Source organism: Caloenas nicobarica, chromosome 3, assembly GCF_036013445.1.
Source record: "Caloenas nicobarica isolate bCalNic1 chromosome 3, bCalNic1.hap1, whole genome shotgun sequence".
NCBI lineage: Eukaryota > Metazoa > Chordata > Aves > Columbiformes > Columbidae > Caloenas > Caloenas nicobarica.
In genome coordinates this window covers 39,765,898-39,792,943 of record NC_088247.1, presented here as the reverse complement: position 1 = coordinate 39,792,943, position 27,046 = coordinate 39,765,898, and the positions used below count along the sequence as shown (strand labels likewise).

At 35.6% G+C, this 27,046-nt stretch overlaps 1 protein-coding gene across 7 annotated transcripts in view; it reads left to right on the top strand.

The window, feature by feature from the left end:
- MAP3K7 (mitogen-activated protein kinase kinase kinase 7) overlaps positions 1-26,574 on the top strand; it is a 49,724-nt gene extending 23,150 nt beyond the window's left edge. For 2 of the 7 annotated variants that reach the window (XM_065631118.1, XM_065631123.1), the window contains 10 exons: positions 1,041-1,171; positions 1,576-1,657; positions 2,837-2,988; positions 3,629-3,788; positions 6,279-6,359; positions 12,432-12,499; positions 18,559-18,667; positions 20,849-20,910; positions 21,461-21,576; positions 23,550-26,574. In XM_065631118.1, the coding sequence (XP_065487190.1) occupies positions 1,041-1,171; positions 1,576-1,657; positions 2,837-2,988; positions 3,629-3,788; positions 6,279-6,359; positions 12,432-12,499; positions 18,559-18,667; positions 20,849-20,910; positions 21,461-21,576; positions 23,550-23,730 (1,142 nt within the window). In that variant the 3' untranslated portion in view covers positions 23,731-26,574. Of the gene's footprint in view, positions 1-1,040; positions 1,172-1,575; positions 1,658-2,836; positions 2,989-3,628; positions 3,789-6,278; positions 6,360-12,117; positions 12,224-12,431; positions 12,500-18,558; positions 18,668-20,848; positions 20,911-21,460; positions 21,577-23,549 lie in introns of those variants that run through there. The other 5 variants (XM_065631119.1, XM_065631122.1, XM_065631121.1 and 2 more) reach the window with 5 other exon arrangements.
- Positions 26,575-27,046: the final 472 nt, after the last annotated feature.

Here is a 27,046-nt window from a genome sequence, read left to right as displayed (position 1 = left end):
ATAGACAGTGACAGGATTATATATTATAGTCTTAATAATGCACGAAGACAGATGTTTGCAAATGGTATTTTTGAATGAAGAAAGAGATTCCCATGTCCGTTTTTCAACGACACGAGTCATTGAGATTGGGAGTGATGAGTGCCTTGCATAAAAGCATTAACTGTAAAAGTGCAAAACTAATAGTCATGTATCAGAAAGCCTCAGTAAGGTGCAAAAGTGGGAAGACAAATTCCCTATCTGTCCCTATTTTTGCTTTAAGAACTTGTCTCTTTTTCTCTTCTTCCTTTTCCCCCTTTGCTGCTTTTCCTTTTTAGGAAGGAAGTGTTAGTGTGTTTCATCACACTTGAAACCATTGTGACACTCCTACTTCATGTATTGTTATAGTTAATACATTTTTAAATATTTGCTGCTTTCTATGCAAAATGTCAGTGCATCTCACGTATCAAACACAATTGCATGTCTGTTAATTGTACTTACTGTTGAAATAGTAAGAAGAGTAGAAACTTGAACAAAAAGACAGCTAAATAGTTATGCAACAGTTGAAGTAAAATACATAATTAAAAACGTGTATAAGCCATGGAAGTGTCACATGAAATTGGTACTTCCAGTGCTTAGTAATTTTTCAGGAAGTTCTTAAGAGCAATATCAGCCCTCAAAAATACTTTTTTCCTTTTTTTTCTTTTCTTGTGAGTGCAGTGTTGGAACTGAAGACTGTCACTGCTTGCTTCCTAGTTTGGTCTAGAGCTTTATTCTTCAGAAAGTGGTAACATATTCATTAGCCATTGTATTAAAGGAAAAGTTTAATTTTCTTTCTACTTGTTTGTATGTAATTGTAACTTATATGTAGTGCAGAGGAACATTTTTGGTCATTTTTGTGTTTGTAAGAGAGAAAATTAAGTACATGCTAGTTCTTTCAGATGACACCTAGCACTACCTTTTTCCTGCATTTATTTAGCAAAATACAAGAAATAGATCAGTCGATGTCAGTTGTCTTTTAGTCTGTTTAACAAATTAAGGGTTTTTTCTAATTCCAATTGTAGGTACTCGGCCACCACTGATCAAAAACTTACCTAAACCAATTGAGAGTCTAATGACCCGTTGTTGGTCCAAGGATCCCTCGCAACGACCATCCATGGAGGAAATTGTTAAAATAATGACACACTTGATGCGGGTATATACATTTATTTTAGTATCTTAACAATTTCTTAACCTATTAAGTTGGGAAATTGAATTATAAAATGTATGCCTTTTATCACACTCCAAAGATGACCTTGCATGTTTTCTCTCTCTTTCTCTCTCTCTTTGATATGAATTATCAAATTACTGTGGTAAAGAAAGGAAATCATTCCTCTCCTTATGGATGAGGTACACTAACTCATAACACATTTAGGGAAATTAATAAAAATGATCACAGGTGTATTTTAGTGTATCACTAAAATAATTGCATTTACTACTCAAATATATTATTATAAACATAATATATAATTTATATTTTTAAATTATGAGGTACTATTTCAATAATTTTAAAGCAATTGTTAATTACTTTTTTATCAAACCATTGCTGTTTTTTCACAGTACTTTCCAGGAGCTGATGAACCTCTGCAGTATCCTTGCCAGTATTCAGATGAAGGCCAAAGCAACTCTGCCACTAGTACAGGTACACTTGTATAAATAAAAGAACGGCAACATGAAATTATGCAGATAGATTATAAAGTACATTCTCACGTGGATTTTGAACTCAAATTGGGAAAGGTAGCCTTTCCAAAACCTTAAACATTGGCAGCAGTCTATTTTTTTTGTTTGTTAAGATCTTGTACCACTTCATATTTCGTTTTCTCAGCCAAATGGTTTTGCTGAAGTGAACCTTTAATGAAGAACAAGCGTATAATAAAAGCTGTCTCTGAATGACCAGGTTTAAGGTCTCCTCCTTTTTTCCCCAAGAAGGTTGCTAGCAATTGACACTCTTTCATTCATATTTAATGTTTAGGAGTTGAGCATTTTAATTTTTTTTACTATTCTTGAAAGCTGCACCCACTTTTATTTATGATGCCTGCAATTTCAACTTGCAGTTGTTCCATGTCAAGATGCAGCAAATGCAGTAATTTAAATGAAGTGCAAGGAAATCACTAGAAAGGTGAATGGAACAAAATGTGGACTGGGCTTTCAGGTAGTCTAGCCTTCAGATAAATCATTTTAATAACAGAAAATAAAGATTGTTTGGTCTTCTAATTTTTTAGAGTACAGTTTTCCCACTTCAGTTGTTTTAAATCTTAGGTGTCTTCACCTTCCACTGCTTGGCTGGTTTGTTTTCTGTCTCCAAACAAATTGCTGTTACTTTGGATAAAGTTTTCCTGGCTACTTTGCAACTTAGTGACCTGTATACTACAAGATCTTTCCAGCTGTAGCATTGTACCAACTTTACTAGCTGTTCTTCACCCCTCAGCACATGATTTTAAGATATTTATCACTTTAAACTGTGAATATATATTGTCTGTTACTTTTTAGGTATTTCTCCTCCTCTGTGGTTTATGATGGACTTTGTCATTAATTGTGAATGAGGTTGCTGGTTGTGTTATTAATATAACATGTACCTCAACAATTTCAGAGCAAGCTGAAGATTGACTTCCTCATAGTACTTAGTCATATATTCTGTCTTTTTCACTCCTTTTTACATTAATGGATCTGTTGTGATCTTGCAGCTTGCTTTTCATTAGAAGTTTTCAAAAGAGTTGCTTTAAAGCAAAGCTAGGCTTCTGAGAATGCTCAAGTGAAGAGATGCACTTTAGTATTTTTAATGGAAATTCTCTAATTTTTTTTCCTTGTTATTGATTTCTAGGTTCATTCATGGACATCACTTCTACAAATACAAGTAACAAGAGTGACGCTAACATGGAACCAAGTGATTTCCAAGGAGCTTCTACCAATGACACTATAAAACGTTTAGAGTCAAAATTGGCACAGCAAATGAAAAATACAGCAAAGCAGCCGGTAAGCCAACATAAGCAATTTTGAACCATTATAATGAAATGATCAAAAGTGTTGTAACTACTACAAAACATTAGTGTCTTCTTTCAAAAACAGTACAGAATTGGAGCCAGTTAGTTATAGGAAAAGGACATGAAAGGGGATAGAAAAATATTGAATGATTCCAAAAATGTAAACTGGAAGGCTCTAATAAGATCTCCAATTAAATAAGACAAATGTTCATTTTATTTAAAAGTATTCATAAAGTAAAAAACAAATAAATAAACAGGTAAGATTTGCTGCCTTAATTTAGAACCAAAATATTAGCATGACACGAAAGGATGAAACATTTACATGAATTTTTAAAATACCGTGGTTTATTTCAAGTAGGATGAAAAAAATACAAATATTCTCTTGTGACAATATTGGCCTAATTCTACTCATTTTTCATCTGGTAAAGTTAGATTGTTTTGATAGTTGCAGATATTTGCTTCTTGTATGCCAATAATAGCTAAATTATTACCATTTTTGAATTATAAATTTTAAATGTTGTCAGTTTTAAGATGCACATTGTAAAAATATGTTTTAACCTACATACTGTGTGTATCATGGAGGGGCTCCTGCAGAATTTTTTTCTTTTTTAAAAATGTGACTGTTGAAATAGGGCGATCCTGGCCGTTTGAGTTTACCCCCCTCTCGTGGGAGCAGCGTGGAGAGCTTGTCAGATGTTCGTGCACGACCACAGCCAGCCCTTGTTTCGGGAGAAGCCAAGAGGATGAGTGCTGACATGTCTGAAATAGAAGCAAGAATAGCATCCATCACAGGTAAAATTAAAGCATGTTTGGGAGTTAGACTAAAGAATTGGAAGGAAGATGTAAAACATGCATAGTCTTGCAGAAGGTTAATGCCATCAGCCTTATGAAAATAATTTAACTTTTCATGTAGTCTTTATTAATTGTGCGGGAAAGTGGCTTCATTCACTGTTGTACACTCAACAAAGTTGAGTATTTTATTTGAGTACTTTTAAGGTTGCAGAAGAGATCGCTTTTGTTGAATGAGACTTTTAAATATGAGTACTATTTCAAATGCACAACTTTCTCCTTTGCATCTGAAATAATGTTGTTATTCCATCTCCGATAGCATAATTATTTCTAAAATAACATTTCCTTCAAGGTTATTCCTACGATATTTTGAAATTAAGAGGTGGGTTTAAACTTCAGCATGTTCCCAAATACATTTTAAAATCCACTTTGACAGGTTGCAGAAACTTACTTAGATTTTTATTTATCAGATAATTAAAGCGTTGGTATATTTTGTTTAAAACAAACAAAAAGCTACAGCTGTTTTGCCAGGTTTGCTTCAGGTAGCTATAAACTGTTGTGTCTATACATAGAATCCTTAAGTGAATTGGAATTTATGTGTAAGTATAAATATATGATTTTACGGTGAAAGCAATCTTCATTCTTCCCAGAAGAGCAAATTAATAAAAATGTGTATACTTGGTAAACATTTTCTTGTCTCTTTTCTTCATCAAAGATATTGTTTGTTAATCTATGCGAACTTAAGGTTTTAAGTTTCATATGTGAAACTTTCGTTATGGTGTATAACCACAGATTTATATAATCAGACAAAATTACTTTGGTTAGTCCAAAGTTTACTGTTTTTCTACCGATCTGAAAATTAGGGTAGTCGAGTAACTGCAATTAATAATGAAATATGCATCATATTCTGGCTTTCTTGTGCACCATGGCTATTTCATTTTTGTTCTCCATTGTATTATGATTACTCCAGGATTTTGTTTTACTAAATACTGAAGTTACTCATAATATTTATCTTGCCCTAAACACTTTTTACTTTTGTGTTCCTCTTTCAAAGCCTTATTTCAAGATTTGTCTTTTGTATTGTCAGTCTTTGACTGGATGGTTGTGTAGCACATCTCACCCTGAATATCTCTAAAGGTTTCCTAACACAGAAGACAGCCGTGTACTTACCTGATAATAACAACGTACTGGTTTTATTTTAAAATACGTCAGGACTCACTTTGGTCACTGATACTCTAAAGTCAATGTAAATTTTTTACATTAGTGGAGATAACCCGGACCTCCTTTGTGTGAGTTTTTAATTTTCCTGATTTGTACATTGCTCTGAACACTAATTATTATTTCAAAATATTCTAAGACTTTTTTTAATGACTGGAGGGTCTCTTTTTCTTGAAACGAAAGTATATATTGAACATACTAGTTACTTTTTTTAAGAAATCACTTCAGGCAATAGTGGACTACTAGAAATGAGATCAAACGCATCTGACTGTAACTCTTTCAAAAAGAGCTGAAACAGCACTGTATTTGTTTTGCTTTGGTTTTTTACTCTTTTTAACTGTGTGACAGAAATAATATGCTGTGAACCTGAAAAAAAATTTGTGGCTGGGTGAGAACTGGGCTGTTGTTAAGAGCAAATCAGGTCAATAATTATTTAATTTTCTTGTTCCATCTGTTGCAAGATTAAGTGTAAGTCACATAATGCACATCACCATTACTTTTTAAGTTTGAGATAGATATGCTGCAGTGTTCTACCTTTGAGAGATGTATTCAGACTTTTCTCTGGATGGGAACTATTTATCTTAAACTAAACAAGTACTAAAATAAAAATAAAAAATGTATTATTAGATTTTATTCCAAAGTATATAATGTTTCTTGAACATCATTCAAAAATTAAGAGGTTGGTAGTGATATCCAGTTTGTAAAACAAAATATCTTCACTAATAGGACAAAAGGATGAAAGGCAGGAATGATTGTCAAGTGTAGTAAGAGTAAGGATTTTCTCAGAGACAAATGAGGTTTCTTTTAAAAGGAGGTGATTCAAAGAAATGGAAGTACCCAACTGTTAATCTTGTTTATAAAATAGTTTGTACCCCACACTAAAGAGAAAATGTTGTGGAAGTTCAGGCAATCAGGAATTTATTCTGAATATACAGGTGATCTGAAATAATTTCATTTGTTCTCTGTTTCGATAATTACATTTGATTTTTCCCTTCCTTGTTGCCATGCTGCTTTCTGTGTTTGACTTTTGTGTTGCTAACTATAACTAATTACACAGTGTCGTAATGACGGCTAGTTCTGCATTTTTTGCTTTTTAACAGTTGCTTTACTATGTGTAAGCATGAGTGGAAGGCAATGCAGTTTATTCTGCATGAGACATTTTTGCATGAACTATAGTTAACCAAGTTTATGAAAAATGCCATATTAGGAGTTTAATAATTTTGCTATTGCCATTTTAGTGTTTTGCATGTGTATTGTATATGTGTATTTTTTCAGCCTATTCCAAGCCTAAACGAGGCCATCGTAAAACTGCTTCATTTGGCAACATTCTGGATGTCCCTGAGATCATCATACCAGGTATCGCAGACCAGGTGAACGGGTCAGTTGGTTAAGATGCCGGAATAATGATCAGACTGCTAAAAATACTTCTTGCTCCAGTTGCTCTAGGACAGAACTAGAAATTATCCCAATAATTTTTTCATAATGTCTCTGTAAAGAGCAGTGTGGTATTTCAGTATAAACTTACATTTATCAGTAAATAATTCGATCTTCTAGTTCAAATTTACTTCTCTTGATAAAGGAATTTTTCCTTTATGATCTTAAGAGTCTTCTGATAGAGGAAAACTATATATGTAGTTGTCTATTACAATACCTCATTTGGTGAAAGTGGACTTAAGTTGAAGAATTCCTGTCTAGGTAATTATCTTGGTCTAATCTTTGTTGTGTTTGAGCACCCATTTTTAATCTAATATTAGTAGAAAAGAAACCCAAACACTTGAATACATTATGCACAAAACTTCAAATCCATGTGATACCTGTGATTAAAAACAATTAACACTTAATCTGTGTGATTCTTATATCTGACTATGCTTTTCTAGAGCTAAAATGTGTCTGCATGAGGTATTTCTGTTGTGTTTAAGTTAATGCAAGCTAAAATTATTGTTATAGAAGAGTCTTCTGACAGGAAGAAAATCAGTAATCAGGCACCATAGCTGGTAATTTCAGCTGGGACTTTAATGAATAATTCTCATCTATCCCAAGCCTATATTTAGTTAGCAGCATATTGTTTCCCATTCCTTTTTTTGCAGTCAGAGTGGATTTCTCTGTTTTAAAGTTGAAGGCGAAAGATTATTCTATACAAAAGTTTATTTCAAATAACTGTACTGAAGTTTACATATAAAAACACAGAATGTCAAAAAGTAGATTCCAAAGAACAATAGCACTACCCATGAAAAGAAAACCTGTTTGCCATTGAGGCAAACAAATTGGCAAGGAAGTTTTCTACTGTAGCTTTGCACAGACCCGGCCAGCCATGACATAAATGAAATCCTTAGAAATCCTCACGGAAAGAGAAAGTAAAGAGATGCGTCAAGTTTCGCAGTGTCAACATGTGATGAGAGCCTGGTAAACAAGCTCTAGAAACTGAGAGCCTCTACTGTCTGCATGTAGCAGCACTGAGGCATCCAACAAACCTCTAAACTTTTAGAGAACTCTTAAAAAGTCAGTGAAATAAAAGGCCATGGGGTTTTTCCAAAATAAATTGTACCAGTCTATTGGTTTCATTTGCTTAGGTAGAGGAAGTCAATTAGATATTTTTCAGCTGGACTATTTTAATTGAACTTGACAGGATGGGAATTCCAAGGTGAATTTGGAATAGATACGAGAGAAATAGCAACCTGTAGAAATGAAAGAAGGTGTAGGATTGAGTAAGCATATTAATGAATTTTCTCAAAATTTACTCATAAGGTATTTAGGTCTTAAGTGAGCGACAATGAAATTCACTGTTAATGCTTTAGCAGAAGTGACTATTCATAAAAAGGAGGATTAGTGTATCACATAGGATGAGTTTTGTTGTGACTGGGGAGGTAAAAATAGAAATAGGGTAAAATCCAGGGTCATACACTGTGGGTCATACACCAGCAACAATTTGCTTTAATAAAATGACTGTAAAGGAGCATAGCAGGTGCATGCAGATTAATCTCAGGTAGTATAAGCCACAAATGCAAAGCAGTTGTGAAAAACCATGTGAAATCTTAAGGTTCATTTCCATGAAGGATAAGGAGGCACTAACACTATTTTACAAGTCGTTGTTGAGGTTTAATCAGGAATTCAGCTTACTATTCTGGGCAGCCATAGAAAAGAAACATACATGAGCTCTGAAATAACAGCAAGAGCAGCTACTTGGATGGTATTTAGTCTATAAAGAAGAATCTATAAGCGTGGCCTTTTTAGCCCACAAGATGAAAGAAAGCTGAGAAATTAATAATTACTTTCTATAGGTGAATCTGCAGCTGAAGCCTAAAAGACAGTATTTGCACAATGGAAAAAGGATGTAAGTTGCCTGCGCTTAAGCCTGGGCTTTAGTAGGTTTTCTGGTCACCAGAACAGCTTTCCCATAAGAATCATAGGGCCAGAAAAAAGAGATTAATCATTACATGACAGGGATGTGATCATCTGCCCAGTAAACTAATTATCTGTATAATTAAAGCAGTTATTCAAAAGTACCTTGCTTAGTTATTCTTTTAAAGACAACATAACATGGCCTATTTCTCACCTCTTTCCTTACTGTCTCAGCACGTGGATTTCAGTCCCGGCCTCTTAACACACTTTCCCCTTCTAGTTATACTTCCGAAATACCCAAACTGGCACCTCAGTCTCCATCCCACCCCATTACATTCCTTAGCATTTCTGCCACGTACCTGGCTTCTCCGAACTTCCCTAGGCACGTCCGTCTGTCTGCAGGGCGAGCAACCCCTGTGTCCTGCGACCCACCGTGTGCTGCTGCCGGCGGTTCTGCTGAGCACATGGTGAGGCAGCTGCTGCCCAGCGAGGGGAGGCAGCGGGCAGGCAGCGGGCAGGAGTGTTACCGTGAGTCAGCTGCTTTGGGGCAGGGCTATTTTAAAAGTATGAGTCCTACATCTGCTATCACTGGGGTGTTTTGTCATGCGTTGCCTCGGCTGCTTTTCGTCCATGAACTGATTATGCTACCGAGGTCGTAAAACACAAGTTTTTATCAAATGAAGGTAAAATGTTGGCGGAAATGGAAGGTTTTAATATATATTTGCTCTTTTGCCTAAATATGTTTAAATAAGGGCGAATAGATCTTTCATTTAAGATGTTATTTTGTGTGACGAGCTTGCAAAACTTAGAAACTGAAAAATGGATCGACTAATTCCTTTTTGGTGTAACAACTTGGCAAATTAGTTTTCAGTGGTGGTATCCTGCAACCAGATATCCAAGTATCCATTTTTTCTTCTCAAATTTACAGTATATACTATATATATAGTATATATATAGTAAGTGTCAACATTTTATGAAAAATAAAAACATTTTATGAAAAATAAAAACATTTTATGAAAAACAAAAACTCTAGCAAGTACAAAAGGCTTAAGTAGTTACGTGTTTAAAGAATAAAAAAAAATCTAAGTATATTGTGTAATATGATGAAGAAAAATAATCAGAACACCTTTTTGATACAAACCAGTCAAGCAGCATCTAGCAAATATACCTTCAAGTATAGCCTTTTCTTCACTGACAACATTAGACATCCCATGTATATAGCATGTGTGCATTTGGCTTTGTAATTTTGTCATCTGAAACTGTGCCACAGCGTTCAGATTTTTATAGCATTTACACTGCATAAATGATTACTCAAGAGAGACACATTTTGTTGAGTGTCTTCAGAAAGTGGATAGGAATTAGATGCTATAGGTCTGTAATTTTTCCATCTACTTCTAAAACCAGTATAAGCCAGAAATCCCACTCTTGTCTCCTCAGATCACTTCATTCTTCTGGAATTCAGATCAATGTTTTAACTTCTTTAAAATGTCCTCTACCACTGTTACATCCACTGATCATCCAGTATCGTGAGGGAGGTTTGGGTCTTGTAGGTGTGTAAGGAAGAGAGAATACTGTGTGCAAATAAGAGACTGTAAAAGGAGACGTAAGTATCTGCTAAAGGGCAGGGAGAAAAGTACATAGCTGATCTGGATGTCTGAGGGGCTGATCAAAAGCCTTAATAAGTTCTATAATTTGATTTTGCTGGAGTATTTGAGGCAGCACATGATGGAAGTTTTCTGTACCTTTTGAATTTCAGTTTAGAAAATAAACAAAAATATGAGAATTGGGGTTTTTTGAGACCAGGAAGTATATTTGTGATGTTTGATTTTTAATCTTAAAATCGCATAAGCCATTGAAATCCTGACGTAGTACATCAAGCTACTGCATATTAACTTATTTGCTTTTATACAAATCTTAAGTTTTTATAATGAGAAAAAAATAATTCTAAATGGAGGTAGAGGTAAGAACAAGATCAAAACTGTAAGAGGAGAGCATAGAGAAGTAGCACTGACAATTTCAAATAAAGATTATATGTCGTATATTACATTTTTCAATTGAAATTTTTCTTGAATCTGGAGCAATAAGTATTTGTTGATTCGTAGTCTGTTTCAGCTTTGTCCAAGCTATTTGCCAGATGTCTGCAGTAGTTACACTAATTAAAATGGCATTGCCTAGTAGAGCTTGCTCTTCCCTCATGCTACTAACTTGAAGATATTTCATTTAAAGGTGTCTTTTATTACAACACAACACTTTTGGCCCCTCCTTCTGCCCCCAAGGCATTTTCTTTTCTTTCTGGCACCCCACCCTGATTATTTTAACATTTTGGCAGCCATGTTCTAATATTTCAGCAACACATGTGCTGGGTTCTTTAAATTCACAAATGTTGCTAATCTGAAATTAGAATTTCAGATATTTTTGCAAGCCTATTTCAGCTGAGCTAATTTTAGAACAGTGTTGTTGAATGAAATGTGCACATAATTTTGTATCGGCTGTGGGTGGATCGCCCATATCTTGAGATGAGCTGTGGCAGCCAGATGAAGTGTCCACAGTACAGAATTCTATTAAATGAATAATCTTGTTTGTTAAATGATTAGGTATTGAAAAAGTTCACTGCACGTGAACAAGTTCAGAAATTTTGACATAGATTTGTCGTTCACACAATCTCTAATATCAAAGTATTAATATAGCCATTGTTGCTTAGGTAAGTATATACTTCCCCTGAACTTCAGAAACCAAAGATCAAGATCGCAATTCAGATTCATGTGTAGTCAGAGTAAAGAATATATTCCCGTTCTAGAATCCTTCTTGATTTTCTTATATGCTTGTTTCTCGTAGTACTTTCTATAAATGTTAGACTATAAGATGTCATGATAAATGGTAAAATGACACTGAGAATTTTTTATTGCTGTTTTGTGGTAATGTGTTCGTACATGTAATAATACCCTCATCTAAAAATTTAAAGTATGATACCATTAAATGTATTGATTCAACATAAAATAGGCTTACGTTTTTGTAGTAACTGTTGCAAATCAAAACACCTGTCAAGATAGGCCATGGAGTTATGTGGAGGAGATGATGCTGAATGAGAAGTATCTAAAAGGTTAAAAATGCGATGCCTGGGAGGGAGCTGGGCTGGCGGGTGCTGCGGGTGAGGGGCTGCGGCTGCGGCTGCAGGACGTGTTTCAGATGCTCCCCTCCAGTAGCAAAGTTACGTAATGCGGAGCTAAGACCAAGAATTTTGAGCATTGTCAGCTGTTACTCGGGACAATTTGGTGTTTCCTTTTGGACAGCTGACCTGCTCTCAAAAGGCAATATAAACAATCAGTGTAATAAAAATCAAAGTAGCCAGGGAGATTCCGTTGCATAATCTCCTTTTATTTTTAAGGAGACTTCGTTTCCTGGAAATGCCTTTGATTGCGTGTCAGTGTTAAAATTTAAACTGTTTTATGTAGCTGTCAGTGGTGGATAATTGCTAACAGGTGGAAGGAGAGGAGGAAAAGATTACAGCATTGTGTTCAGTAGGTTGATGGTGAGATGTGATTTAGCTGAACAGTCCCCTTTTCACACTTCTCAGAGCATGAGAACAGGACATAGTTCCATCCATCTGAAGGAGACAAAGCCCAGAAGGAAGCACTTTCACTTCTAAATTTTCGTGCGGAGAGCGGCACGCGGGCAGAAGTCCTTGCTGTGTTCCTTGAGTGCGCCAAAGAGCAACAGGTTAAAGCTGGCAGCCTGTTATCTTCGCCGTCTAGCTTTTAGAAATCCCCATAACGTAACGCACTTGAAATAGATGTCGTCATCAGCTCCTGCCCCGAGTACTAAGCCTGATCAAATACATGTGACAGAAGATGGTGGAGTAGAGTGCAGCAGCGATTCATGTGGTAGGAGTGGTTATTGTATTAGGGTGTACTTTTTGTTGACAGGCCAGCATGTTTTGAGTTAAAATTCTGCAGCTGTCTCTCTCTCCCCCTCTCTCACTTTCTCTCTGTGGATTTGTACAAATTCCAAGCTCCTTTGCAACAGTCGCACCCTTCTTATTTTGTTCTGAATAGATTTCACTGGTTTGTTTTTGTTTTGTTTTTTTCCCAGCAGGAAACGGACAGCAGAGGCGCAGATCCATTCAAGATCTTAGTGTTGCTGGAACAGAGTCCAGTCAGGTAACATCTTTCTCGTCTCTTTATCTTTCAGTAAAGTGAACATTGAATCTGTACAGGGAAACTTGGTCTGGAAATCTTCACCTTTGATGCTTTTGTAGAAATGATGTGGAAGCTTGGCAGGCTGTGGTGGCATCTGTATTGCATTTAAATTAGATTCCTTGAGGGTAGACAGTCTATGAATGAGCTCTAGGTGATAAGCGTTTTGTATATAGCTCATGCAGCATTTGTCACTTTCATGTACACATAGTTGTTGTGTACCATTTAATTTGGCTGGGGGCAGATGTCATACAGGAAATCCTTTTCATCCCTCTACACGTAGAAGACAATTGTAATTACTACTTCTGATTGTCCGAAGGAGTTATACATACATTAGGCTCACGTTTTGCATAAAAATAAAAAGCATGTGCCACAGTATTATAAATGTCTTTATTAGTAATCTCTGAATCCTGGATAGTAACTTAGGTAATATCACTCCATTTCTTGTGAAAGGTTTACAGGAGGGTGCTATCACAAAGTTTTGTTTAAAATGAAGGCTGTCTCAATAAGGTATTTTATAATAACATGGCTTTTTATCTGGTATTGTAAGTGCCATGGTAACAGATGCAGTGGTATGCTACATAAAATTTAAAAACTAAGAATATCTTAAACAAGAAAAGTACAGCTAATGCTACATTTGGATGTGTTTCTTTTGTGGTTTTAATTGCTTCATTGTCTTTTTCAATAATTCATGGAGGCTATTTGGTTGTTACTGTGAACTTGCAATTCTGAAATCTCTACTGTTATTTGGATGTGGGAAAACAGTTTAGCATATTCATCAGATTAAACAGGTTTCCATATTAAACAACTTACTGCAATAATCTAAAATAGATGGTAATTTCAGGGGTGTGTATTTATCAGGGAGGTCAACATTAGATCCTCCTTCAATTCCATGGCATGTGATAAGCCATAGAAACTTCACAAATTCCCCAGGTATTACTAACAGAATTTATTCTGGATATCTATCAGAAATTATTAGAATGCCTCTTAAATATATCCCAATATCATCAGAGATGGTAGGTTTTCTTCAGAAAGAAATGAATCTACAAAATTTGGTAAAGGAATAGATTAGCCTGTTCGTTAATTGTGGAACTAAAATTATGCAAGACTTGGGAAGAATTGTGACAGTACATCAGTATCAAATTGCACTGACTGATGTGTAAATATATTTAATTATAGCTTTTGTATTTAAAAGTTTTCATTCTGCTCATTTTGAGGAATTGTAAATATTTGAAAACATAGAATTTCAGCATCTTCTTCATATCTTAGTAACTATTATAAAACCTTTCTTTGAAAGCTGTGCTACTGCTTGTATGGATGTTGTAGCTAAATTGTCTTTTTGATCGGGGGTGGGGGAGACAGAAAAGGGGTTTTTTTGTTTACCTCCCCAATTTCTGATGAGGATCTACAGAAATACCAGAACTGCATTTTACTTTCTTGCTTCAGATAGTGTACGTATTTGGAAATCCAAGTGGAAGAATTACAATTGTCTGCTTCTATCTTGCAGTTTTTAGAAAGGTTATGATAAAATCTGGAAAACATAATATTTTAACAGGCATGAAAAAGTCACTTTGGAAAAAATTTTTGCACTGTCCATATAAGCAAATAGTTAATCTTCATGCCCTTTTTGGTGTGAGAAAGAAAAGTCTACTGAAATTAACAATAACTTTTGACGTACATACTGTGTATTTTTTAAAAAAATCAATCTGAAAGCAGTGAAGAAAACAAGCACAGTGTAATTATGGCAAAAGACTTAAGATTACTCTTTATGGGTTTCTGTAGCTATGGACCTCACTGCCTTGAATTTTCGTTAAAAATCTTGGACTGCTGTCCATACAGGCAATCTACCAGCCAAAGCAGAAAAAACACCCATGACTCACATAGTTCTGGGCAGTTTATCATATCTCCCCATATGCATTATACCATATATAGGTGATGCTTCCTAATGTTGAAATCCCCATCCCCCTCCCTCTCTTCATTGCAAACATCCTTCTTCCCCACATTCCATTCTCCCCTACGCCTGCCCTGTGGCGCAGCCTTCGTCATCGAGCTGCCACAGCACCGCGTGCCTCCGCTCCCAGCCCTGGCGAGCCCCTATACCGCTCAAAATTGAAAGATTTATCACAGTCTTGCCTTTTTTTTTTTTAATTGTATCATTGGACACAGTAAAGCTGATCAAAAAATATTTTTGTTATACATGTTTTTCCTGATAACTGCCACTCTGTCAATAGCAAATGATTGTGCTATGACTATATTTTTTTCTAATTAGGAAGGTTTTTCCAGTTCAGAATGGATATTTTGTTAAGGTGGAGGAAAACACTGGAGTTGATAATAACGAATATACTAAAGTTTAGGGTGCTTACCAAAAAGGGTAGACCAAGACTCTTGTCTTCCTGCTTAAATGCTGGTCTGTTTTAATCCGACCTCCTTTTATGTTGTATGATTGTATGTATATTTTCTTTCTCTGTACTGTTAGAAGAATTTTTTGTGTAGTTTGTATGGCTGATTATTTTGTTGAGACACTTAAGGCATTTTTGGTATTGCTTTTACTGAGGTTATCAACAGCAGACAGTAATAGTGCTTTGTGGATGATTTTACTACTCAACTAACCTTTTTACATCAACAGTTTAAATTAGAAGATATACTAAGCTGAAGACTTTTCCATCATTGGATCAGTTGTTGAAGTGGTTCGGTGTTGAGAACGTGTGTTTAAGTCTGCTTTTTCTCAGATTTCTATGCCGCTTGGTGACCTTAAACTGGCCTTACTCCAAGTGACGTGAGAAGCACTGATGCAACTCTCCCTGTACCATCAAATGCTACATTTCCATCTGTTTCCATGCATATACTGGGATGCTCTACTCATTTTTCCATGTTTTTTGGTTTTTGGTTTTTTTGCACTGAACTGATTCTTCATTTCCTTGTACGTTTTAAAATAGTGTATTGTGCCATCTGTCCAGCACTGCTGCTCTTGCCTAAACACTTTTGTAACACAGAAACAGATGTGCAGACTCTGAACTGCAGCCATAAAAACTTTCAAGGGCTCTTTACACAGGATAGAATCTTTGTAGAATTTGATATTTTATACAGATAGACGGAGAAACATACTTGGCATAATCACTCAAGAACTTCAGGTTGTGATCAGGTGTCTAGTGAGGTATCCATGTCCTTGCCTATGTATATTTTATTGGATTGCTTGTTTTGGCACATCATCGTCCCTTTACAGTGCTATCATACTCTCATAATATCAAAACTACCTCTTTTTTTTTTTTTTAAACAACTGTTGCTGGGCCTTAGCGTTACTACAGTTGACTTCGAAGCAGAAAAAAAAAATATACTAAAGAAAACCATGTACTGTATTGAACAGTTGAGAAGCAAGGTCAGAATATACATGTTCACATGCATGCAGGCTAAGTGTGATAATTTGTGGGATCTGGTATTATGTAGGTGAATCATTCTGTCCATGAGACTGTGAAATTGGTCCTCCCCTCTCACAGCAAGATAAAATCCACAAATGAGGAGACAGGGCTAGTAACAATGACTTCTTTAAATTGGGTTGTCCATTTAAATTAAACTTGAGGGGGGCATTATTCCTTAGAGCACACCAGCTTTTCAGGCTGGTGGGTCTTTGAGAAATGGAGGCTGAGAAGGTGACAACACCATGTGGGTTTGGCCACCTGGCAAAGGCGATTTGAGAGTAACCCAGTAACAAGTCTGTTGAGCACACTGAGATACCTGGAGGAAGCAAGGATGAAGGGATCCCTGTGAAAGGGGAGCAGAAACTCATTGCTAAAGAGCAGTCACCGACTTACCTGTCAGAGGAGCTGGTGTCCAGGAGGCCTAAAGCATCTCACCCAGTGCACGCTCAGATGCTGTAATCTAGCAGATGTTCAGCTTGGGGAACTTCCCTTGTCATGCTTTTTACATACGCTTCAGATACAAATCCTTCATTTCTCCGTAGTAATTTTGTCCAAACAATGCTATCAAGGAAATGTTCGTTTTTTTCTGTCGATGGATCAAAACAATCTGGTACAGCATTGAGAAGTTACTGTACCTAGAGTACTTCTCAGGTGCCCTTTTCTATCGACTGTAGATATTCCGCACATCTCTTTCTGCTTAAAGGACTTACTGTGAAAAGCATTTGCTCTGTCTTTTGACCTTTCACATCAGCAGAGTGTGTTTATCATTCATATCTGAGGACACTGACAGTAAGCTCAGCAAGTTAAACCTTGCTTAATGTCAACAAAGGCTCCGACACTAAAGCTTTTTCAGAATGTCTGATGCTGTCATCCTGATAAAATAATCCATCGGATTATTTCTACAGTATTTTATTGTCCTGATCCTAGTTACTGCCATAAAACACTAAATGGTTAGTAAAAATGAGACTACTCCTGTTCATGCTGCTTGCGTGAAGGAATATAAGGCTCATGGATAAATGTTGGTCCCAGTTTGGCAATTCCTTTGTTCTTACAAAGTTTCGTGTTGTTCTCTGTTTATGAATATACCTCCTTTGATAGGGCGGAATGCAGTCTCATATGAGTTTTTTCAACATCTGAAGACTGAAATGATTTGTGAAAATTAGACAGCTTAAGCAAATATATAATTACCTGTAAAATAAATTTAATTTTTTAATTAATAATTATTTGCACTAAAGCCACCTACTCTTTTTGCAAACATTTTTCCATTGCTTAAGCAAGTAAGACTGAAATGTTCAGCATAGGAACAGTGTTAAATGCTGCAAAATAAGGTTTGCTTTTAAACAGTTTTTCAACTAATAATTGAGCTGTGTTTGACTTCCCTGTTTTACCCAGCAGACTTGAACTATTGTTCTTTTAAAGATGTTTCATTCTAGAAAGCATGGGCATTTACCATTATAGGTCTCATGTGTGCAATTTAACTGTGTGCTCTCCTAGCCTCTTAAACCAAAGCAATTACGGGAGAAACATAATGCAGTTGAAATAATGGATATTTCTGTGTGTAGAATCTTGTTACTCTGGATTATTACTTGACTGACAGAAATCCTGGCTTTTAAAAATTAAATTAAGATAGGATATTTGGAAATTAGGGTCATAAATAGTTTCCAGGTAATGTATATTTGAGTGCTTCTTTTGAAAAATAGGGACATTTAATTACTTCATGATAAATATACCACATTGAAAATGGTTGTGTACTTCATTTTTTCTGTGCAAAACTTCCTGGGGTTTATGGTCTTAAGTCCTGTAGTATGTTAATTTTATGTCAGTGAGGGACTATATGAAATACAAGAATATCTAGTGCAAATAATAATTCTGAAAAGGAAGTTCAGTAGAATAATGAAATCTTCATTATGTTTTTGCGCTTTGGTAAACAAAAGGATTGGAGGTGTCAAGCTGTATATATGAGAACCTCCTACAGAATTTCGGTTTAATTGTTAATTTGCTTTGTGAGAGATGTACTTACTTTCTAGTTGCTTTGCTTTAATTGATTGATCCTTTTTGATGAAGCACTGTTTTCGTGTTTTCTGAATATGAATCACATAACCTCTGAGTTAACATAAGAACCATAAGAAAACTAGATTAATACACCACAGGCCAGTGCAGTTACTAAGCTGCATTCCTTTAGTCGAATGTCATCCCATTCATTGATTAAATATTTGAAACAAACTTTATTTCTTCCTTATGTTATTTCACTGAAAGGTGGTGTGAAAATTACTAGACATACTGTCACACTTTTATATAAAGGTCCGGAATGCATTGTTAAGCGCTGCTTTTTATTATACTCAATAGTCAAGTTATGTCCATTGCTTTTTATATGGTAATGATAGAGCAGAAATGGGGATGAAATTATCACTGTAATGCATGTATAGTTTATCAGACTGTCTGGAGAGACATCAGGGTAAAAGATTGGGGAGGAGCATATTTGGAGGGATTATAGGTTCAGGTTTCTTCACATGTATTTTTCTTTTTGATAATGTTATTTAACATGAACTTTTGAAAAAAATCTTCTATTAACTTTTCTAGTCATTTTATTTTGTTTTATCATTTCAGGAGAGTAGAAACAGCAGTAGATCATCTAGTCCTAGTGTAAGAATGATCACTCCGTCGGGACCAACCTCTGAAAAGCCAGCTCGTAATCCATGGACACCTGATGATGCAGGTAATCCTTTGTTCATTAGTTAACTTTTTGCTTGTAAAAAATAGAAAATATTTATTTTATTATGGTGTGGGCTGTGTACCTAGACATTAACAAAATTAAGCAGTGAAAGTCACAGTCCATTTGAGTTCTGCTTAAGTTAAATCATTGTTACTGCTTTGTTTTGCACACTGGCTTAAATAACTTTTTGATATAGATTATATTCAGTTACATAAACTTGTAAGCATTTTGCTTGTAAGAAAGTGCTGTACAGATGCAGTGATAGCAGTATTTAATGCAGATCTTTCAGCACCAGTTTTTTGCTGTAGTGTGGTTTTGGGGAATTAGGGGAATGGACATTTTAGAGCATTTTAGTCTTGTGCATTTATATTATGAATGCACAGTCAAAGCTTTCATTGCTCTGACATGTGGAATGATGCTATGTAGGTGAGTATCAGCTGGAATACAATTGGTTTTTTATCTGTGTAATTTTGCTTATGCAGAATGTACATATGCACACAATCTTACTGTTTTCAAATGAACTAACGAGTGTCTGAAGAAGTGCTGTAATTATTTCTGTTGTAGCATCACTGTTCTTTTATTATGAAATAGAATTTAGATTGAATATAATTTAATAGTTGAATTCAATTTTAAAAGTCATCAGGAACTGAAATTTGCTGAGTATATGTCAGTGCAAAGGCAGTTTGCCCAAAGTCTTTGGCCTTAAATGCAGCACAGCACTAGAGCTAAAAGTCAGGTCCATTGTCTGGCCCACAGAAATCCTTCACCTTATACTCAGGTAAATACAGAATGTACCTCATGTATGTTTTGTCTTGTCAGGTTTATGCCGTCCATGAACAAAAAATTGTTTGGAGTTCTAAAGAAAGAAATAATTTTGGTTTTCTGCAAAAGAGGGTACATTTTTAAGTTAATGAGGCAAAATGAAAAAATGAGGATGCAGCTGAATCTGGTCAGTCACAGGAAAAGCTGCAGTTCAGTGACACAGTGCTGAAATTCTCAGGAATCTAATCTGAAGTATTTCGCATGTATTGATGTATTTGAAACATTGTAATAATTCCTTTGCTGTAGCAGCATTCTGTATATGGCAATAGTCTAAGGCAAGGAAGGGCTTTTTATATTGTTCTCATTTAAGGTACTGTGGTGATTAAGTCTCTGGTTTTAGGGTTGTTGGTTTTATTTTTCTTTTTTTTTTACCACCTTCCAGTTTCCTTACAAGCATACACTTAACCACTTTTTCTCCATTCCCACCCTCTTATTTCTGTTTCCTTTTGAAGCTGCTCTTGGAGATAGCATAGTCTTTGAGGGCAACACCTTAGTTTCTCTACCACGACTACTCTGTGGCAGGTGCTTTTGGGGTATGGGTAAGCAGCCCCTTTTTTTTCCCACCTACCCTCCTCCATATAATCCTCTAGTAGCAATAATGCAGCTATAAAATCAGTAGTTTCTCCATGTGTCTTTACTCCTGTGTCTCTTAAAGCTTAACAGTAACCTTGTGATCCCCAGATTGTGGGCTACCAAAAGATAGGATCTGTAGGCATTCAGAAATGTGTTAAATCTGGAATGAAAGCATTAGAGAAATTCAGAGTAACTGCAGTCTAAGAAGAGAGCAGCCTGGCCCAGGAGATAGGTTGGTTATTGGGTTACCTGCTACCCACGAAGTGTCTCTACAGAGCAGAGGAGATGCCCAAGTGCATGTTGTGAGAACATACTTAGAGACCTCACTGGGAGCAGGTTTCAAAACTGTGCAGGAGGTTGTGCTTATTTTGTTTTGGCAGAGCTGGTTTGCACAGCTTCTAATTTTAAAATCATTAGATGCATGGGCTGGCTGGCTGATCCTTCATAAACAAGAATGAAATGGCAACTTTTTTATAAATAGACAATGTGATTTCAAACTGTACAAAAATAGTATTTTTAAAATCTGTATGCTGCTACATGGCTTCTAGAAGTGTAGGATGATACCCTTAATCTTTATTTCTTGTTGGTGTGATAGGCCATAATTTGAAGTTCTTAATTTTATCAGAAAAACAAAATGGTTCATCTGCCTTGGGATTGGAACGCTGCTATTTCCATTTGCCTTTCCATATTCAATTGTGTATTGTGAAATGACTTATAATTCTTGGTTTTGCCCAATAAGAATAGAATTAACTCTGCAAATACATTAAAATTTTCTTGGTGTTGTTACAGAGACCAATGGGTCAGATAACTCCATCCCAATGGCGTATCTTACATTAGATCATCAGTTACAGGTAATAAATATATGCTTTGTTATTTTCTTTATCTTGCATTTCATTCTAATATGTGAGTTTTGGGCTGTAAAATATAGTGCTACATATTTACCTGTGTTTATATTCAGTCTAACTTTTGACTAAGGCTAAAAAAACATATTATGTAATCTGAGATTGGTTGACTCAGGTTTGATCAAGCTATTAAAAACAAGTCCTGGGAAACACGATCCCTAAAACCAAGTGTAAGTGGAGTTTGACTGTCAAAATAAGGCATTATTTGCTTGTCTGTTACTGGGTTAAATTGTTGAATTCACTTTATTTGTTGTGTGTGGGATTAAATGCTACTTTGATTTTTGTGACAGAGAGAATATCAGATTAATAACTGCAGCTTTGAGGTTTGAGTCAACTTTGACATCAGTGTAGTGACATTTTCCAGGGCATGGTTTAGCACTTATTTTTAAAACCTTACAGTTTTTTAAAAGACATTATAAATACACTGCAGAGACATTCTAGCACGCTTTATACTAACGTATCAGTTCATTAGTTTTTAACATGTCTGATTTATTTTCAGCCTCTAGCACCATGCCCAAACTCCAAAGAATCTATGGCTGTGTTTGAACAGCACTGCAAAATGGCACAAGAATATATGAAAGTTCAGACAGAAATTGCATTGCTGTTGCAGAGGAAGTAAGTGAAATGTGTTTAACCTTTTCCGTTCTTCTGTTATCTGTGACTATTATTTCTGGCTTCATGAAGTAACATTTCATAGAACATAATTATTTTCCAGCCTTAACCTCAAAAATACTGAGCTGCTCAGTACAGGTGAGATATCTAGAGCAGGTAATTGAAGGTTTTAATCAATATCTGGACAAGTCCTCCTTTAATGTGTGTGGCACATCTGTGTGTAACATACTAGTAATGTGTGCTTGTATCGTCTCAAGTAAAAGACCTGAACTGTTGAGGAGCCTTGGAATTCTGACACTGTCCAATAAAAGATTTTCGATTGTAACTTGTAGATAATCTTTTGGATAATGGATTATGGAACTGTGAGTAATATGTCAATGTTATTCATTTGTCAGTTAGTTTTTATCTCATGTCTGACTTTTGTCAGTCATCACATTTACAACAGTATTATCAATACACATCTTGTGTTTTTCTACCAGGGGTTTAGGACCTAACGCTTGAAAGCCGTTATGTACCACCTTATCCTCATGCACTAGAAATAAACACTTTCCTCTTACATTGTAACGGCACATATTGTTGGATTAGGGCCAAAGTTATTACTGATTCAGAACTTCAGTTCACAATACGTTCTGTTGTGTTCTGCGTCTCAGCATTTCTGTTTCCTGACGCTGGGGAGCAGGTCTGAGAGGCCACATACGCTCCTGCGCTACACCAGGGAACCAGCTTGTTACCCACTGCAGGCAACAGCTGTTAATTAGAGCTTGCCTTTGGTGTTTGTGGAATAGCTAATGAGAAAAATGTGTGTATAAACCTCTTGCACAGTAGAAATAGCATACAGAATGGAGGAAAAAAGCTACTGTAAGGTTGACTTCTGATCATCTATTCACTTCTGGCTTAGCATCCAGAAACCAATTCTTTTTCAAGTGAAACTAGAATTTTTAGACTTCATGAGGAGGTGCTGGAGCTAGTGTGAAGATATTAATTTTGGTTTTGTTTTTGTTGTCCCTAAGTGTCAATAGATTATATGGAAATGTGTTTCTGTTTTAAAACCATTAATGCTGTACCTTTAGATTCCTACTTCATCTTTTTTTTCTAGTAAGTCTGCATACACTTTTCTCCCAAACTGTTTTTTTCTTAGAACATAATTGCAGATGGATGTTAAAACAAAAAATAGTATTGTGTTTGATGATTTTAAGGTAGTTATTAGTTCAGCCTTTACAGAATGATTAAATTTTCTTTAACTGTAATTATAAACCATATGGCAACAATTAATTAACATGAACTTTCTCCTCTACTATTTTGTTGCTAAAATACTGCTGGCAGCTTGCCTTCTTGTCACCTTATAAACAAATAGAAAAACAAACTGCTACATCAGTTTTGCTGGATAATTTATAGCAAGTTCATCAGTGTGTTTGTTCCTCTAAAATTGTTGGTAAAAAACATATTGAACACTTATGGCATAAGTTAAGTGATGACAGTTATAAAAATTATTTGTTTGATTCTGCCTTTCCACTGCTTTAAGAAGTTCATGTCCATAAGAGAACAGCACTTCACTAAAAATTTACCAAAATTATTGCAATTTTGTCTCCTAAGTTGTCTTTTGAGTTTTTAAATGTACATATTGTTAAGCAAATTAGAGTTTAAAATATTTATGAAATTCTGTGTGGATCCTTAGATATTTTACTGTGACCTGTGGAGCTATGTCCAAAACACATTATATGAGGGACAGTTTTAGAGATCAAGGCTATGGCTTGCGGTTATTTTAAAGCTTAAATGTGAATTTGATTTGGAAGATAATTTTTCCCCAGAATACAGTAAAGAATAACATTTTTTGTTGTTGGCAACTTTTTTTTCTGCACAAAATATCACTAGCCATGAGTTCAGACAGATAATCAAATACTGATTTGAAACATACAAAGTCATATACACACAAATCAAAGTAGATTATAAATGACAATTTTCTTTTTTAATTTTAGACAAGAACTAATAGCAGAACTGGACCAGGATGAGAAAGACCAGCAAAACACATCCCGTCTGGTACAAGAACATAAAAAGCTGTTAGATGAAAACAAAAGTCTCTCAACTTACTATCAACAATGCAAAAAACAATTAGAGGTCATCAGAAATCAGCAACAGAAACGGCCAGGCACATCATGATTTCCTGGGACCTTTCCAATGAAAAATATGCACAGAAAAGACTGATTTTTTTTTTAATTTTATTTTATTGTTATTATTATCCCTTATTATGACAACTCATGAGTGTTAGCTTCTTGCTGTGATCTGTATTTGTCTACTACACTTAACATCATTTGATTTTCTTTTTCCTATGGTGGACATCCAGTTCAACAGGTTGATCGAATAAGGTGAGGAAACAGTGGCTGGAGTTAACCAATGGCCCTCAATTGAAAGCCAGAACAGTGGCTGTATGCATGCTCCTGGTGTGAAGGCTGGCCTAACAAGTGTTAAAGTGGCTGCTACATTGTAAGATCTTATTTTTAGGTTTTGGTGTTACCTCAATAAGAGCAAAACAAAAACTTTCCTGTTTAAGAATGGTTTTGTTCCAGTGTCTCATCTCAAACTGTTAATACGACAATTATTTTCAGGACTTAAACATGCACCAAGCTGCAGAAGTTATATTGGCTGACCAGAGTCATTCATGGTGCATTAGTGATGCCTTTTACCTATAGACATAGTGTATTTTTTCCACATGCAAAATGGTAGGCAAACTGATGCCAGCATCCTTGGTTCAGTGCTTGATAGCCCTGCATTTTGACTAATACATTTCTTGTAATCTTGCATTCATAAAATATTTGAAGTAGAAGGCTGTATTTTCTTTACTTTCTTGGGGGGAATGACCTGCACTTTCATTTAGTTGCTGGGCAGCAGTTCTGAAGGTAATTCACTGGGCAAAGTTGGTCCCTTATATAAAACAGAGAGAGAATCTAAAACATATGAAACTGTGTTTTAAACCTTTAAAGCTTTTGTCCTTTGGAAGGAAATTCAGAAAGCAGATTAATACAAAAGTTTAAATACTTGCTCCCTTCATACCACCTCTTTTTGGTTTTTTTTCCTTACAACTTACTTGCTGAAAAGCGTTTACCATAAATGTAAATAAGTTTGGTTTAGATAGGGAAGGAAGGGTTTGGGGAAATGAATTGATTTTAAACAGCGAATTATAAAATGGAGTTGAGTATGAAAATAGCGGAAGCTATTAAGAAAATGAAGGAAATGGCTTAAATCTCCATCAGGAATTTCAGTTATTCCACTCATTTGAACATGGTTCAAAGGAAGTCCATCACAGAATGCCTGCTGCCTTTGTGACCAAAGAATTGCATTTAATGAACTCAAGCAGAATATGTAATGATCAGTGTCATTATTTACCATTATTACATGGGAGAAAATAACTACTTGTTTACATTGCAGATTGATTATTTGGATTATGAAGTAACTTTCAACTGGTACAAAAATAAGGCACTTCTAAATATAATGAGAAATTATTCCTTACATAAGCTCTTGTTGTACTCAGTTTTGGGCAGGGTTTTAATAACATTCTTTTACAAAAGGAAAATAGAAAACTGAAGTTTAGCTGCCGAACCCTCAAAATAAAAGAGAACTAATCTGAAATTTGACTTATGCTAATTTCAAATGAGTAATTATTCATAAGAGCTAATGAGAAGAACTTGGAAAAACATTTAAGGGTGAAAACCTCACAGGGGTTTCTCTTTCCCTTCCTGCCTACCTAACAGCAAAGGTGACAAACCGTTTACTGAACAGTGTCATCCTGTCTTGAAAATAAATCTGTTGTTGGCAAACCTTTGGGAGTTACAAACCCCTCCCTCATTTTATTTGAATGAAGGAAGGGTTATCATTCCCAAAACCTTAGCAGATAATTTGATTAGTTAGCTGAAACTGATATTGGGATCAACTTAAGGGCACACATATTTATAGCAAAATGTAATTGGCAGAGAAAATAACTGTAGTATTAGGAATAGCACAAGTTATCCAAAGCATTGCTGTTCACATACATCTGTCCATCTACCAAAATGGACACACTCTGTGATCAGCAGCTTGCTTGGCATATGCTGAAGCATGAAGCAGAGCAGCATAAAATACTAATGCTCAACTTCAGATGCATGGTTGATAATTACATACACAAAATCATTTCCCAGGACAGTTTTTACACTTTGCCTTGTCGTCAAACAGATACACTTAAGGTAAATCAGTATTGTATATGAAAAGTTGCTTTATGGCGAAGTTTGAATAGTGATTGCAATGCTAACTTAATGGTACATGATACAAAAGCCTGTTCTAACAGTTGCTTCTGACTTTTCAGGGTTTACATTAAAAAGGGTCTCAGATTGTAAAATAAGTGCTGTGCTTCCATGCACCGTTGAACTCGACTCCATTCAATAGTTGGGTTATGTTGCTCTTGTAACTTACAAAGGGAATCTGGAGTTTGACCTTTTGCCTTCCAATTGTCCCTTTCTTCCAGCAAAAATTTTAGAAGTATTTGCGCAGATTTCTCAGTGCAGTGTTCTGTGTGGCAAAATCTGTGTTATCATTTAAAAGACACCTGTAAGGATAGAATATAGTGGTTTTGGATAAAAAGAGTTTAACAGCTTAACTTTTAGTGACCTTTATTATTTTCATAAGGCTCTTGTTTTAAAGTTGTTTACAAACGTATTTTTATTTTTCTGTTAAACTGTCTGGAGTGTTCGGGAATTTTTTCATGTACTCTTTTATCCAGTTAAAGCTATTCCTCTAATAATCGAGGTTAAACATCCAGTTTTGTCTGGGCACTGCCTTCTCAGAAAAGGTAACAGGCTCTGCTTTTTGTTACAGTATGTGTTCTGTAAGATATTGTGTAATTGAAAGTATGCCTCTGTATACTGTGCAGTTCTACCAAAAATGCTTTTTTTAGGCTTTTTGGTTTTTTTCTGATGAGAAGTTGAAGATTGTAATTCAAAACTTGTACATAAATTGGTGAATGATTTCATATGATTGAGGAATGAGCAGTGTGGCTTTCTGCTACAGGGTTTTATTGCGTTATGAGGAATCTAATGAATAAAAGCTGAGAGACTTCCACAAACATGTAGTAATACCCCGACACTTGCCAGGGCATCCTTGATCTCCGATGGAATCCCACATGGGGTGGGGGATAGTCATCATGCAGTTGTTCCCACCGCCAAAAGAAAATTCTTCTGCTATTAGCTCTTCCCTTCCTGCGTGCAGAAGTAGGATGTGGGATGAATAGTCCTGCTCATAACTGAACATGAGGACATTTTAAGAATGCCATATCTTTCACACAGGTGTTCCACAAAATGATGAGCGCTGGTCTTCTGTTGTTCAGCTCAGACAGATTCCATTCCCTGGAACTTCTCTGTTTTGCTCATAATGGATTGTACTGCCTAAGAGTTTCTGTTGCCATACCGCAGACAGAGACAACCCCTGAACTGTTCCCTGCCTATGAAGA